Source organism: Brachyistius frenatus, unplaced genomic scaffold, assembly GCF_029030835.1.
Source record: "Brachyistius frenatus isolate BFR_SWC_R1_liver_20210118 unplaced genomic scaffold, ASM2903083v1 Contig_10, whole genome shotgun sequence".
Classification (NCBI taxonomy): domain Eukaryota; kingdom Metazoa; phylum Chordata; class Actinopteri; family Embiotocidae; genus Brachyistius; species Brachyistius frenatus.
In genome coordinates this window covers 4675112-4691334 of record NW_027210609.1, presented here as the reverse complement: position 1 = coordinate 4691334, position 16223 = coordinate 4675112, and the positions used below count along the sequence as shown (strand labels likewise).

The 16223-nt window shown below is 41.0% G+C and overlaps 1 protein-coding gene across 2 annotated transcripts; it reads right to left on the bottom strand.

The window, feature by feature from the left end:
• Positions 1-983: 983 nt before the first annotated feature.
• On the bottom strand, positions 984-15196 carry LOC138616590 (CTTNBP2 N-terminal-like protein). 2 transcript variants are annotated; one of them, XM_069691017.1, is made up of 7 exons: positions 15102-15196; positions 12052-12156; positions 5115-5348; positions 3566-3673; positions 3270-3458; positions 2995-3165; positions 984-2831 (listed from the first exon to the last, which is right to left on the bottom strand). In XM_069691017.1, exons 1-7 carry the CDS (start codon positions 15138-15140, stop codon positions 1857-1859), a joined length of 1821 nt encoding a protein of 606 aa, XP_069547118.1. In that variant the 5' UTR covers positions 15141-15196; the 3' UTR covers positions 984-1856. The 2 variants fall into 2 exon arrangements, with proteins under 2 accessions (XP_069547118.1, XP_069547119.1); XM_069691018.1 differs by having other exon boundaries at positions 5187-5348.
• Positions 15197-16223: the final 1027 nt, after the last annotated feature.

Below are 16223 nucleotides of genomic sequence, written 5' to 3'. Positions count from 1 at the left end.
TAATGGTAATTTCCATGTTACCATGAAGTCGTATTAAAAAATGTTGAGGCTGCATACATTCACAAACTGGTCTGCTGTAGTGAGCAGTATAGACTGTTATTGCTTTACTTATCACATTTTTATAGCTATATTTTATGGTGCACAATGATACAATTTACTAAATATTTTTTAAATGATCCAGATCCATTATAGGACACAAGTAATATTTTAAGGAGTAAAATATCCAAGTGATATTTGATTGCTCTTTGTATTTCCCAGCCCGCTGTGAGCTATTTCCCATAGCTACTTATCAAATACTGACCTCTGGAGGACACTTTGTGGCAGTACAATTATAAAAGCATAGTATGTACTGTATATGAACAAGTGCTGCAGGACATTTGGGGAATTTTAAACATGAATATCAGTAGGTAAATCAATATCTGAAAGTGATCTACTAAAATAAAAGCTGAAGTATAAATTTTCCAATCAAATGCATTCATGCATCTGTATGTATTTCTTTCGTGACATCCATGACGTCAGAATATTTGAAGTCGAGCAGAATTTTATGGCAGTTGTGGTTATCAATATCGTGTGCCAATGCTTGGAGTCCTAGTTTAGATCAACAGAAAATAAAGTGGCAACATTTCTGATATTCAAATCATCAATATAGTCATTTTCAAGCACAAATGACAAATTAATCCATTGGTTCCAACTTCTCAAATGTGATCTTAATATCGTTTGTTTTGGGACATTTGCTCAAATTAAACAAGGTCAGGCTGGCATTTTCTGACATTTTAAAGGAAAAATGATCAATTTCTTGACTGTAAAGATAATTCACAGATTAATTGACAATGGAAAAAAATGGTTTCTTGAACCCTTCCCTAAATCTCACCAAATCGCAGATGTAAACAGCTTTACCTCATCAGATTGGTAGTACTACTGGTATTAATACTGGTGGCAATATATCATTTGTGTGGGGGTATAAATAAAGAAGAATACATGAGAATCTTTGAAATAAATGTATTAAGTATGTCACTTTGCAGCCTACAGAGTACTGGAAAGGATCTGATAAAGGAAGAGATGACCAACATGACAGTTGGATTATGATGAATCAAAGCTATGGTTGACTATAAAGTACTTGTGTCTTATTTAATGGTTCATTGTAAATGACAAAAGCATGACAATCATCAAAACACCTAATCTTAAAAAACATAATGTACAATGGTACCTGCGCATAATCTCAGCCTACATGATTATCATAACTATGCAGTAAAAAGTAATACATGACGATACAGCACTGATCAGATCACTGATCTCATACTATTTATCAAAAACAAAGGCATATTCAAAAAAATAACTACATAAGTTTTATGTAAAAAATATAGATGAGTGCACACTGAAATATGATGTATCTGAAATATCCTGTAGCATAAATTGGTCCAAGGATTTTTACTGCAGATATTATGTTCAAATAAAAGCAATATACTTGAGACAAAGTACAATGATAAAATAATATGTCCTCAGTTAATAAATTGGTTTATATTCTTTGCAAGAATGACACCATAAAAGAAGAATATATTGTAACAGTACAGTGTGCCCAAGATATAGTATTGGCACCTTTTGAAATTTCAATTCAATTGTATTTGCTCATCTGTACTGGCCCCCTTAACCACAACCTAAAATGATGCCTCCGCACATATTTAAAATACATCCAATAAATACAAATAATGTAACAGTGTTTAAAGGGACCTCTGTTCAATGATATAAATCCTTTCATGTGCACGACAATATCTAAATCATACTTGAAAAGTGTGGATTAAACTATGATGCCGTAAGCAAAGCAGCAGCTGACAATTATTGATGGATCTATTGATCAGTTAATTGGATGAAACCACCATGTCCAGTTCTTTGACTGCCTCCTGGTTAGAGGTGAGGCCACAGCTGCCTGCCAGGGGGCTCTCAGAGAAATGGCTAGCAGACCTGGGCACTGCGGCTGGGGAGGGAGGGGCCTGGGCCAGTCCAGGCTTCTTAGGGGGGATGGGAGGAGGGTTGCCCCTGTCTGCCCTGGATATGGTGGGCGATCTGATCCCCTGGGGAACTGCACCTGCGGCTCTTCCAATGACTGGAGACAAGGGTGCTGCCAGGCTGCGGTAGTCTGTACCGAAGGGCGAGTTGTTTGGTACGGCAGGCTTTGGTGTGGCACTCTGCTGGACGGTGGTGAAACGAGACAGGACTTGAGTGACTGTGCACCGGGCCATCTGCTTGACTGGGCTGGCCTCCGGGGAGGAGCTGCTGGTTACAGGAGGGACTTCCTTAGGCGAGAGGGGAAGAGCGGGTTGGACAGCCTGGGACTGAGCCTCCGGGTCAGACGCACCCTGGAACTTATGACGAGCAGCATGGAAGCGCTGGTTGATCCCAGCTTGGTACGGCGACTGATAGCTCCCAGGACTTGGGCTGCCTGGTGGGCATTTGGCAAGAACAGGTGAGGCGCAGGGGGAGGAACAAGGAAGAGTAGGGGAAACGGCACTGCAGGAGGAAAGTGACGTCTGGGTTTGATTAATTGGAGGATTTTCATTTCCGTCCTGTTGGCATATCTTTTCTGAGACAGTGTTGTTTGAACTATGATGCCCGTTGGTCTCCATCGGACAATGGTGACCGTTGACTTTTGGCTGCACAGGTGGCTGGTTTCCGTCTTCCTCAATGTCCTCGACCTTAATAGTGTCACCTAATGTCATTCCTGGAGGAACTTTAGGGTCCCACTCCTTTCCTCCTGCCTCAACTGGAGCCGTAATGGCTCCTCTCATTTCTTTCATCATGTCCACCCCCTGCAGCTTCTTCTTCAGTTCTTCGACCTGATCACAAATGGAGAAAAGAAAGATTCATTGTTTGAAGCAGAAATTTGGCCTACGGTTAATTTTATGTACGATTTTCTGAAATAATAATAATAACAATAATAATAGATACTATTTAAAATGTGCTGCTTCCATAGTGACGAATGTGCCCCGGTGGTCACACCTGTTGTTGTAGCTGACAACAATGAGCTTCCTCCTTCTTCAAGCGAGAGCGTAGCTGTTCACGTTCTGTGTCAAACTCGGCCAGCTGCTCCTCCACCCTGGCCTCCATCCTCAGAGCTCTCGTCCTCTCATCCTCCAGCTCTTTTCTCAGAGCCTGACAAGCCTCTTTTTCCTGAACGAGAAAAAGCCTGTGAAGCAGCAGTGGACAGCCTAAACTTGTAAAACAGGGGTAAGACGTTAAATGATTTGCCGAACTTGGATTGAAAATGTTAATACCTTGTCAAGTTTACGGCTCAGCTCAGTCAGCCGGTGACCTTCCTCCAGAGCCCTGGCACTCGCCCACTTGCACTCTTTGGCCAAAGCACAGGAGAGCTGTTTGTGCTGAGCCCGTTCGTCTTCGAGCTGGTCACCAATCCGCCTCTGTTCTTTTTCCATGCGGCGGACTTGGCTCCGCTCAAATTCCAGCTGGAAGCACATAATCAAAATACACACAACCAGCAAACATGGTAAACATTCCTTCTGCTGCTTTAAACATGTGATTTCTACAGCGTCATCATTATTAGAACGGGCACCTGTTGTTGTAAGCGCTCCCTCTCCTTCTCCAGGATGTAAGTGACATCATCTCCCTCGGCCGTATCCTCAGCGTGCCTCCTCTTTTCCTCCTCCAGGTCGGTAATGACCTGAAACAGCCGGAAGGCAGACATTTGGGAGTAAATCATCTCGCATGGGTTTGGTCTGCTTGATACCAAGGCCAATTATGGTTATTTTGTAACACTGTAAGCACAGATGATAACAGCAACAGAGTTAAACATCTACATAGAATGAACATAATACTTAGATGAGTTAAACTGTGGTTTTAAAAAGCTTTGCTTTGGCAATGCAATTATGAAATGTTTTTGTTCTCAGTTACTGTATCTCCAATACCAATGTTTGCCCTACAACCTGGATGTGTTAAACAGGAAGCAGCAGTTAAAATGTGCTGAGCTGCAATGAATCAATCGATAGAAAAATGAATTACTTAAATTTAGCTTCTTAACCCTTTCGCAAAGTAACGAAAGTAACAACAAAAGTAACGCAAAGTAACGAGGAATGCAAAGTAACGAAAAGTAACAAGTAACGCAAAATGACCCGCAGCTGTGTTCAACCAAGTTCTATTTTATTTTTATATTTTTTGCGATCATTGATGACAAGGAGGCCTCCTATAAAAGTAACGCAAAGTAATAAGTAACGCAAAGTAACGAGTAATGCAAGGTAACGAAAAGTAACGAAAAATGCAAAGTAACGAAAAAGTAACGAAAAATGCAAAGTAACAAAAAAGTAACGAAAAGTAACGAGTAATGCAAAGTAACTATTACCTTATTATTATGATTTCATTTATAGTAAGTCTTTATTTAAGACAGTCATTTACATACCAAAATATGTGTACCGAAAGTGTTTTTGGGGACTTGTTACTCAGAATATAAAATATGAAACTGAGGTGAGCATTCAGCAGCAAGCAATTAATTATTAATTATGTGAAACTAATACACACAGGACAAAGAAAAAAAACAGGGCAAACTATCCTTACATGTACAATTAACTTGAAATGAAATCAGAAGACAACAATGTCTCCAGATAATGGCGTGTTTATGCCCTAACCTCAAGCTCAAAAAGAAACAAAAGGAATACTGGAAAATTGACATCAGCGTTCAGGTATTTTATTTTTTCATTCATGCTCGTTACTTTGCACCTGTACGGTATTTTTGGATTAGTGTGCCTCTTGGAAACAGTTCAAGTTGAAAACAAAGCTGGTTTTAATTTGTTATTCTGCAGTTTCTGGAAAACAATTTGAGCGAAAAGGTTTTGATGGAGGGAGGCGATTTAAACCAATTAATTTTGTGTACCAAGATTTTGTTGCCAGCAGTGCTGCTTTATAAATTTTTTATATATTATATAAAAAATATGTGTCGTTCACAATGCACTACTTGCATTGGACTTTACTGGCTGCCTCCCCCTTCTCTACCATCGAGACTCACTTTTATCTTTTATATTTCCCCATTAGATTTTTTTTTTTCCCATATGTGCATAAAGAACCAGCTCATTTGTGGCTCTCTTAATTAAGAAACCCAAATCCAGACTAACCCTTCTATGCCTGCTCTCAGCTGCAGCCAGCTGGGCCAGCATCTTCTCCTGCATCCTCCTGCAGTGGCTCACCACCAGTTTGAGAACCACCAGAGGGTTGGAGGTGGAGGAAGGACAGCCCGCCTCCTTGTTCTGGCCCCCCACAGCCTCGTTGTCTCTCTGCAGGGCCTGGAAGGGGTCGCTGAGGTTGTACCTTCCATAGCGCTCCTGGATGAACAGCTCTTTACGCTGCGCCTGAGGAGATGACGGGAGAAGAGTCAGTCAATTAACAAGTTGAATAACGTGTTCTATTTGAAGATCATATAGTAGGAAACATTGATGACACGGGGGCTGTAGTATATTAATCTTCTCTTGGATCACTTTTCTGGCTTCTCAGACTGATGAGTCTCAGCCATTTTTGGATTCTGATATTTTCAAAGATACATTTCTAGCCATGCTAGCGACATGCCGACTGTTAGATGGCCTTCCATGAAATCTGGTTCAGATACTATTGTGTTCATGGATCCTAATGATGTAGGTAATCTCTTGATTTCTCCTCTGGTGCCACTATGAAGTTGATGCACAATGGTCTCCAACCTGCAATGCGCCTACAAAATGCAGCAGAAATTGTCACATTGATCTGAGAATTGCTAATAAATTAGGTAAATAATATAAAATAGAATATTTTCAGCTGAACCGCAACAGCGGGGTTAGAGCTTTAAAGCGAGTGTCTCTGACTGAGGGAGTCAGAGATCAAAGTTACACCGCTGGTTGGTTTAATGCCGCAAGTTTTCAAATTAAAAACCTTCCAGTTTTACACAGGGTCTAGCCATATACTAGATTTTAACCCAGACATGTGTTTCTTTAAGGAGGGGTAGGGGGCCCCAATCAAAGGGGAAACACTGGATTTTCCTGGTGAAATCTTATAGTAAAACGCTTTATTTGACACTTTTCAAACCAGTTTGACCACACACGAGTTGCGTGCGTCGCGATAGGAACATCTGTGTAATTGTACATTAAAGAAAACATAAAGAAATGCTTTGAGAAGGAAAGCCTGCACGAGCTGTTGAATTTAAGCTGTTGTGGTACACGTGCGTGTTGAGAATCAATGTGTTATTGTTCACATAAATTCAGCTGGTTTTGGGTGGAGCTCAGCTATGTGAATAAATGTTACTAAAGATCTCGGACACTTTTCATTTTGTAAAACTAACTTTCAGAGGAAAAAAAAAGTTTGGAGAGCCCCGATCTAGTACCATCATCAGGTCAAAGTTTTCATTTATCTAGAAGTTTGTTTTCTCAATTAATAATATTCGCACATGGTTATTAATTAGTACATATGTGCTCACTGAAAATGAACCTGGTGAGCATTAGCATCTTAGAAATGCTAACTCTGTGTTGCACCGGCGTATTGTGTATATAATGGTCTGTGCCATGGATAATCTAGTCTTAGTTGCCATTAGTTCAAACAGGCAGTACTGTTCGGACAAACCATGGAAATCCACAGGAGTGAATGATTAGGCTGTGACATGATTTGATAATTACATTCCCCGGCAGTTCAGACTTTAGTTAACACGTGCTGCTGTCATTTTTCTCTCATTAAAACAGAAAATCAAACACTGCGTTCAGCACAGCCTAATCACCATCTCTGACACTAGAGCAGCGACTAAGGAGTAGATAAAGGAGGGGGAATAAAGAGAGAAAATGCCCAAAAAAATAAATCCAGAAGAAGGAGCACTTGCAGGAGGAAGGAGAAACAGATGGCGTGTGTCTGTCTATCTTTAGCAGGACAGCTGCTCTGGAATGAGCCTCTGCCAAGGCAGACCTGTTCTCTTGTTTTAACTCATGACAAAGGAGGGATAATGGCAGCAAGACATTTCAGGTTCAGCAGATGCCTTAAGGCCTGCCGTGAAAAGGGGCTGAAGTGAGAGGGAGGGGAGGGCTGTAGCGGAGCTCGGCAGCGGGTCTTAGTGAGGTTTCAACAAAAGAGGATCGAGAGATTAGAGAGACCAGTATCCTCTCTGGCAAGGGTGAGGACAGAGCTCCCGATGACTGATACCAAGATTACCCGAGAAGTTTAAAGTGTGGTCAAGAGTGCGGACAGGCCTACGGGGCAAAATTCAGGCATGCTGCTGTTCTTTGAGGGTGTGAGTTCCAGCTGAGCCCACAGATATCCCATGATTCCTCCCAAATGGCAGTAGATTTGAGTAGAATTATAACATTTTTTATCAACTACGCCGATGCATTTTCTTCTCCTCTATACTGATTCTGATGCTGAACACTGATACAATGAGATTTTTAATGACACAGACATGAAACTGGATCTATTGTGGATCATTATTCATGGCAGATACCCGCTCCGCTTAATCGAATCACTGCAGCCTTAAAATTAAGAGGAGAAGGAATCGATGAATAATTTCCTAAGGCTGCATATAATTGATTCAAAAAGTCACATTTGCAGTGGTAAGCCAAACATTCTGATACGACCGTGTTGGACATGCATAGCCAGATTGTACGTGGAGATAGAAATGAGAAGCACACATGAGACAAAACACTAATTAAATACCAAGACCTCCTAATAATATCGACTATAACTCTGTAGGACTGAACAGGTCTTGTTTAAGTGTCTTAGTTAGAGGTTTATGAAGCTGGCTCTACCCAGTTGTTTTCTGTAAAATACAGTCGGGGACTGTTGATGAATGGTTTCAGACAGAAAAGCAAAGCTCAAACAATATTCCACTAGAGATCAGAGGCTTTGTGATTGTCATTTTCTTCATCTTCAGCATCGGCTCATGTGGCGCAAAGAGAGGAGGGCCAGCAAGGCTGCGAGGCTTTGCTGCCGTTTTTTTTGATCCGGTCCGCCGAGGATGTTGTGAAGGCGGATCAAACGGCACGGAGGGGTGAAACAGGAAAACACATGGTGGCCCAGGAGAATTAAAAAATGCCTTTTAAATGTGGGCGCTATCGAAAGCCCAATCACTATTCAACAAATCAGTAACTGACTTTTGTGCAATGCAGGATATCTCGTTAACGTGGCATGCGGCATACTTTAGTCCTTACACTCACAGTGTTATACAACACGTTTGTTTTATACTGATTTATACAAATACTGCAGCTAAGAATAGCACAGGCAGAGCAAGTTAGCGTCAATATAAGCCATCACCCGATTTTGAAAAGAAGGCTCTGAAGAGAAGTCTGTCTGCAACTGGCCTCCCGCCCATCCCTGTTCCCGTCAGTGACTGTCTGCTCTGATGTGTCACTTTACAGTCAAAGATTAAAAAAAAAAAGCTGAGATGAGAGTTTCCATTCTTGATGCCCACGTCAAGGATATATATTAAAACACTCGATTCGTAGCTCAGTGCTTTTTGAAACGTATGAGGAAGAAATAACGAAAGGAAGGATTTTCTTTACTTCTACGAGTGTACACATTAACACAACTAGATCATTTTCCTTTAACTTGTCAGGAGTCTTTTTTTAAACTCACATGGTCCCTATTACACAGAAAGTCCCTCATAAACACAGACTGTGCTCCTCTCAGTTCCCTCCCCAGCCCCCCCAGTGCACAGACAGATGTGGACTTCCGCAACACAAAGGGAGGCTGTTTTCCTCTGCATCAATCCTCCACTGTTGCAAAGAGCGCAGAGAGTGAAAAGAGGGATTACAGGAAACGTTTCCAATGTTACTCAACACTTCGCACCCAAAATCTAACAGGGCTTATTCATTACATCACACTGTGCATGTACAACAACCGTCACCATTTAAGCGCATGGCTGTTATGCATCACAGTCTAGCTTCATTATTCATGCCTTTGTCTTTTGACTACAGTTCTTGGCAACCGGTGTGCTTTTGCTTGGGAAGCTGTCTTTGTGCCAGGGCTGCACTGGTTCAAATCCACCTTATCTTTTGCTGACACATGCCTGGAGTCGCTCAGCTGCGCAATATTGGCAACAGGATCTGTTATAATACAAAAGGAAGGTGATGCATGAATCTTTTACCCCAGAAGTCGTACACATTGCAAAGCTGCTTCGTCAAATCGCTAAATAGTCAGAAATGCTCATGCATGTAGTTAATATTCTCTGCTTGCAAAAAAAAAAAAAAAAAATACCAGCCAACGTAATCTCTCTTTGCTCAATGCATCGAATGCTACGTTATTCTTGACTTCGAAACAAAACTTATTCCTTCCCATTTCAGTGTTACCAAACAAAACGCAAGGTATATCTGTTTGAAGTAGCTCCATTTGGAAGCTCTGGTCAACCACACCATGTGAACTCTACAGTTAATTAAAGGCTCATTTCCATATTTGAGTCACTTTTGAACTTAAAAGTAAAGACTCGTATTCCTTTCCCAAACCAAAGGGATGACTGGATCGCTGCCGGGCATTGTGTGCCAAATCTGAGCGTTGCCAAAGACTGACTTCCTTTTGAAAGCCACAGTGTGAGCAGCTGCAGTAGTGAGTCACAAGGGGAAAAATGCAGCGGATAGTTAAAATACCACTGATAGTTCTGCATAATTAAATATAGAGAACCATTACAAACACACGCACACACAATTAATCTCACATCCTGTACTGATGCTATATCTAGTAGAAAGTCAATGATAAGAATGTTAGATTTTTCTAAAACAGTGAGACTACAGATGAAAACTTGCCAGTTCTCATACTTTTAAATAGACAAAAAAAAAAACAGCATTAAAAGTAAGTGAGCAGTTTATGACGCATGTGACAGTCTATTAAAAGAAGTTGATGCTGCACGGTGTTGTTACCAGGGTGACTTGTGGTTCAGACTAACATTTCTCACGTGACACTGACGGTGTCGTGGTGACACATCAGTAAGACCTACATAAGCATCAGGGCTGGAGCTACTTCTCTAATTACGGTTGGCCCCTGTGCTAACATTTGCTAATGTAGCTGTAGGTGCTGAAAACAAAATATAGCCGAGGCTGATGGAAAAGTCATTTGTTTGGAAGGTATTTGGTCATAAACCAAAGCATTAGACAACCTGCAACTGGATATTCAAACTTGCTAGAATATATAATAATGTGGAAAATGAATGTTAAAGCAATCTATCCAGTGGTTGTGAGGACATTATAATCAAAACCACAAATGTCAACCTCACGGAGGCACTGGAGGTAAAGTCAGGGGGATTAATTGTCTGAGAACCACAACTGTCTGCACAAAATTTGGTGCCACTTTCCATGCAGATGTTGAGATATTTCAAAGTCAAAACTCTGATCTGCTGGTGGTGCGAGAAGGATCGACTAACTAGTATTCATCTTCTTAGCTTCGTGAAAGTCTGTGTTCAGTTTCACGGAAATCCCTCAGTCAGCAGATACATCATTGAAAGACAAACGCTGCCATTCATATATTCATGCCACTTCTGAAAACAAAAGAACTATTCGGAAATGTTTTACTGATGACAATCTAGTTTCATTTGAGGGCGAAACCAAAGAGTCCTCATTTTTCAGTTCCTTAACAACAGAGCAGCAGAAAGGTACGAGCTCGTGTTTTAACGTTTGCTAACGGATTTAGAAAAAACAAGAATCTTGTGGTGCAAAGGGATTAAAAAAAAAAAATCTAACCGCACACAAGTGGAATAAAAGGTTGCACAACTGATGTACAACTTTGATCAAGAAAACAGTTTTTAATTCATTTAGATGATTTATTGACCTGTAGGTTACAAAGCACCATAAGACTGAACACTGCAGCACTGATTCAATAAATTAGATGAATGGGTTAACAGTTTGTGCCGATGGAACCATTAGAGAAGCACAGCCATGTTCCCCTCCAGCTCCAGTTAAGGCCAATGTTTATTTGTTCACTCCTCCTCTCACTCACATTCAGTCATCAGGCACCAAGTGTGCTGTAACTCGTCTTGCCTTAGATGGCCAGATCCCAGGGGAGATGTAGGAATGTGGTCTAGACACAACATATGAACATTCAGCAGTTGGTCCTCTTAGATGGCTGCCTTCTAATTTGTTCTTTCAATGGTGCATTTTACACCCAGAAAGTGAACAGCATTCCCAGAGCATAATGTAGTAAAGCTCAAATATGACTGGCGGAAGTGAAGTCTGCAGAGAGCAGTATAAACGTTTCACAAAAGTATGCCTGTCTTTTGCAGAGATACTGCATCATTAAGTTTCCAACTCGCTGCTTATCTTAAATTTGTGGTTTGGCTGCAGTGACGGTGTTTACGGTGTTTTTCAGCCTTTTTGACTGGATGACAATCCATCATTAAGGCAACACAAACAGTCACAGAAAGCACCAGTATGTGGACCTGCGGGACAGGACACGGCAAAGGACACGGCATGGGTAGCCTGACGAGCCTGACAATCCCTTAATTGAAACGCAGCATTAATCCAGCCAAAGTAAGACATCTTAAGGGTGGAGGTAGTTGCTCCGCACTGTGGCTTTTTCTAATTGAGTTTACATACATGTGCACTGGTGCTTCTACTAATTCAAGCTTATGCAAAAGATGATTTATGTCATTATGAGCCAATGCCTTTAAGATTTCACTCTATTCTAAGGGGGCAAAGACAGTTTGCTTCGGGCAAATTGGACAAACCCAGAGAAATGCTTTAGCTTTACGGTCACAGACGGGTTGCTTTCCATGTTTCAAATGTATAATCTACGTTCCAATGGAAATGGAGAGTGCAAAATTTGCATGAACCACAGAGCCACGCAACAGGTTGAAATACACCTGAATTATCCATTAAACATGCAGGACAAATGGACGGTGACAACTCCAGGAGTGATTTGGGTCATTTCTGTAGGCAGTTAATCACCGCTGCCAAAAACCTGTCACGGCTGAATTGAATTGTTTCTGACATTAATTCAAACGGAGCACAGCCACCGTCACAAAACCACCAGCTTTTAACAGCCACTTTTCAGCCCAGGGTGTTGAGTGTTTGACATTAAAAAGAGAAATTGTGCAGAGACTATGTTCTCAGTTCTGTTGATGGGTACCTTTAGGGCTTCAATGACGAGGTCCCGGGCCTCCAGCTCGCCCTCCAGGATGCTGAAAAGCATCAGCAACTCCGGCTTGGTCAAACTCTCCATGTTCAGTTTGGACTGTGAGGGCAAAAGGTAAAAGAGAAGACTTTCATTTTTATTTTATTTTTAAATTGACATGTGTAGTAGTTTAATATCACACAACTTTAAAAGAGAAAACAAAAAAAATAGGGATGGTCCGTATAGCGATGTTTTATAATGTGATATGAGACTAGATATTGTTTAGTGGATATTGTGATATCATGATATGGCAAAAGCTCATCTTACAACTGAGATGTGAGGTCAAGATTTTCCACTGAAGTTGCTCACAAGCTGACATGTTGACACATCACATCAGATATAAACTGTTCGTCTTCCAGCGTTCAGACTAATCTATTATCAGTATTAAAGACTTAAAGCCGGCTGACAGATGGTATGCGTGCAAGTTAACTTTTGAATATTGAACATCACATTGTTTTGTTTTCCTGCTGCGTGTTCCATTCATAACGGGTGCTGTGACAGTTCGTTATTTTGTGTTGGAAATGTGATGTGGTCTCTTTGTAGTGTCTCTGCGCTGTAATCTCACAGCTGTGTTGGTTCTGCTGACGAGCCCTGCGGTGACCACATCTCAAACATCCAACCACACTCTGCCCAAGTGAATGTATACGGGCCTCTCTTTGAAACAAGATCAAAGCTGTTGATGTTACTACATACAATAAGCTTCCTTTCGAGATGGGATTCATCATGTGGGAGGTGCAGGATACGGTAGATGAACGCTACACCGACTGGCTACTTAATAACAGATTTGGGACTCGGGCTAGAATCGCCGGAATATTCTGTTCTGTGCCGCTACTGGACTGCGATCCACACCTGAACTAGCATTCGTTCGGCAGGCCTGCTCTGGGTACTCTGTGGTCACCACAACTTTCCACATCATGAAGTCATCAGCAGAGGGTGGGCTCATCCCTTTGAGAGGCGGTCGCATAATGAGAGGCAGGAGCCCTCGGCCTTTCATATCTGAGAGAGAGAGAGAGAGGCTGCGATATTTTCTAGTCACCTTTAATAGCAAAGAAACCTTTCGTGACAAACACGACACTTCTGTAGAAGAGTTATGCAAGAAGTGAGAAGAGGAGTGACCCCGGTGAACTGCAGCTACAGCAGCGCCCCCTCGCAAAGAAGGCACACAGTGTTTTAGATCTGCCTTTAGCGGCACTCACGGTCTGCGGCTTTACCACGGGGTGAAATGCTAATTAAACTGCAGTACATACACCTCCCTTGGTTTTGGTTTACAGCCTTGCTTGCTAATTTCACAGGCCACCGTAATCACTGTGAGAAGAGCGTTCTGCTGTGTTATGAGAACCGTCTGGGCCAGCGGGAGCCTTCGTGTGTCATTGTTTAGATCTGCATCATTTTGATATTATTCCACCTAATCCCCAGAGTTGGAGTTGGTTATCATGAGGGTACACAAACACGGAGTGACAGCATGGGAAATACAAATATTCCCACACGTTCTCCTTGCTCGACTTCCAATGACGAAAGCCCTGTGTCCATAATCCTTTTATCCCTGTTTGTGTTAAGCCTGGTCAGCCATGTGCCTCGTCTGCAACACTGTAAACTCGTTAAAAACACACAGCAGCTCTTACTGCAAAAACACATGCTTTACTCTTGAGCAAAGAGGCCCACGGTGTGCGAGTAGCTGCTTGTGTTTGTATCCAGTAGAAGAGAGAGAGAGAAAAAAAGGAACTTCCTTCACCCTAATCCCACCAAAGTCGATTTAATGTTCCCTTGTTTTGTCTCGGGAGAGTTTCTATGCTCCAAAAACTCATGTTGAACCACAGCAAAACTCACGCTGACAATATCCAGAGTATTTCAGACAGCAAACTATCTTATTTTAATAAAGGTAAAATATTTTAAGACTTGGATTAAAGATTAAGGTTGCAAATAAGGATTTTTTTTTTTTCAAAATCAATTAATCTGTCAGTTATTTTCTTGAATAACTGATTAGCTGTTGGGTTTTTAAAATGCCAGAAAATGGAGAAGCCAAAGTCCAAGGAACAGCTTAAAATATCTTGTTTTGTCCCAACCAACAGTCCACAACACAAAGGTGCTTGGTTTATTATTATGGAGGACCAAAGGTAGCACAACATATTCACATTTCACAAGCTTGAATTAGTGAAGTTTAGCATTTTTTTTTTCAATAAAAAGTGACTCAAAACAATACATCGGTTCAAAATAAAAAATAGTTTGGCAATTCTTTTCTATCAATCAGCTCTAATCAAGACAGCACAAGGTTTAGTGAAGCCAACTGTCTTGTTGCTAGAAGTATGATTGGTTGGGTTTTTTTTCTTCAAAACTACTCAACACAAAAGAAAAAAAAAAGAAAGAAAATATAACTTGATCATAAATTCATGTCGCAGTCTGTGAAACCACATACTTTACTATTAAATGGGGGGTCAGCTGAGGGGCAGGACAGCTTGAGAAGTCTGCTGAATTCCCTTCTGTTAAAGATGATGGCTGACCAGATGCTGCATGTCTGCATACTAAATTGGATTTGTTGGCAACCTCATTTCTGTGCAGGCCACTTGCTTGCTTCCTCACACACTCAGCTTCCTGCCGACTAACTTTTAGTGCAGCCTAGTCTTACAGAAATCGCAATAAAGACGATTAAAGTAGCTGGTGGTAGTAAAACTAGTGAGTTAATTGAGGGTTATTTAACAACTGGAGCCGCTGCAAGTAAAATCAATCAGCACCATCATGGAGATCAAACGGTCATCTGACAAAAGGAGATGATGAGCTAAAAAGTTGTTTGAGAAGGATACGTATTTATATCTATATACATTTCGCACGCAGAAAACGCATCTAAATATCATCTGTTCACACGGCTCGGCCTGTAGCCCTAACTTTAGCTGCATTTTTTTTTTTTTTTTTTTTTTTCCGTTTGAACCAAAATACACACGGTGAACCGCCGTAAACTATCTTCCTCAACCCGCCGCCGATACAAAAGCGTCGTCAGTGGGTCTCCTTACCTTCATGTGGCCCTCCGAGGTCTTTGAAAACTCCAGCATGAACTTTTTCTCCTGTCAGAAGATTTGTTTCACTTGATTTGCGTCCTCTGATCCCAGCGGAATACTGGACGGACGAGCACCGTTCTGAGTGACAGCCGCAACAGCCAATAGATGAGTAGGAGCCCTGAGCGCTGACCAATGAGAGACAAGATTATGGGGAAATGGGCCGAGTCGGTGACGTCCCACCTCCTGGGTTTTGGTTGGATTTCTTTGTTTAGTATTTCTTGAGTTCCTCCTGCCTCTTCTTAAAGAGTCTCTTGCAGACACGCAAACTACTGTAATGACTTGATGTTATACCGGATTGATAGTGTGTTTGTGTTGCATAGTGACGTTATAGAGACGTTGTGTCATGTATGCACAGTATACGATTTTTGTAGGCCTATATAATAGTCCTATTATAGCTACTTCTAAAATAACTTCGATATTTTGATATAGTGATACGGTTTTGGGATATGCCATTATGATCATATTTTGTCCTTCAGAAAATATAGAATGCAGTAGTGGAAGAGAATAAGTATTCACATCTTTACTTAAGTAGGTTAATACTAAAATTGAAAAGAACACTAAAGAATAAAGAATTCTATTCTAAAGAATATTTTAGGCTACAAGTCCTGCATTCGCAGTTATACTATGCAAGAATATTAGTTTTGCATTTATTGTGTATTTTTTTATTTATTTATGGTCATAATACAAATGGCCTACATTAAATTTAAGCAGCATTTTAGAGATGTGTATCGGTCAAGAATGAGTTAGTTTAGCTACTTTTATATGCAGTTAGTTTGTTGAATAATGATACAATTTAATGGTGGTCTTAAACCGAAAAAGTAATATGTACACCTGGTAAGAAGATTTACAATTGCATAGAAACATAACATAAAGTAGGCCTATCTAAAAAATACCCACGTAAAGTACCTTAAAATAGTCCTTGTGTAGAGCATTTATGACACTGACAGGATGAAGATTTGTAATACAACATGGACACACACTAAATATTCACTAACAAAGAAACGGGGGAAAAAAACTGGTTCAATTCAATATGCCTGGACAAAAACATATATCTTCAAATAATTAAATATAACAATC

Coding starts and splice junctions, on each gene's coding strand:
- LOC138616590 (XM_069691017.1), bottom strand. CDS start 15,140: ATGCTGGAGTTTTCAAAGACCTCGGAGGGCCACATGAAG. Junction 3,166..3,269: donor TGAGCCGTAAACTTGACAAG/GTATTAACATTT, acceptor TTTCTCGTTCAG/GAAAAAGAGGCTTGTCAGGC. Junction 2,832..2,994: donor GTTGTCAGCTACAACAACAG/GTGTGACCACCG, acceptor ATTTGTGATCAG/GTCGAAGAACTGAAGAAGAA.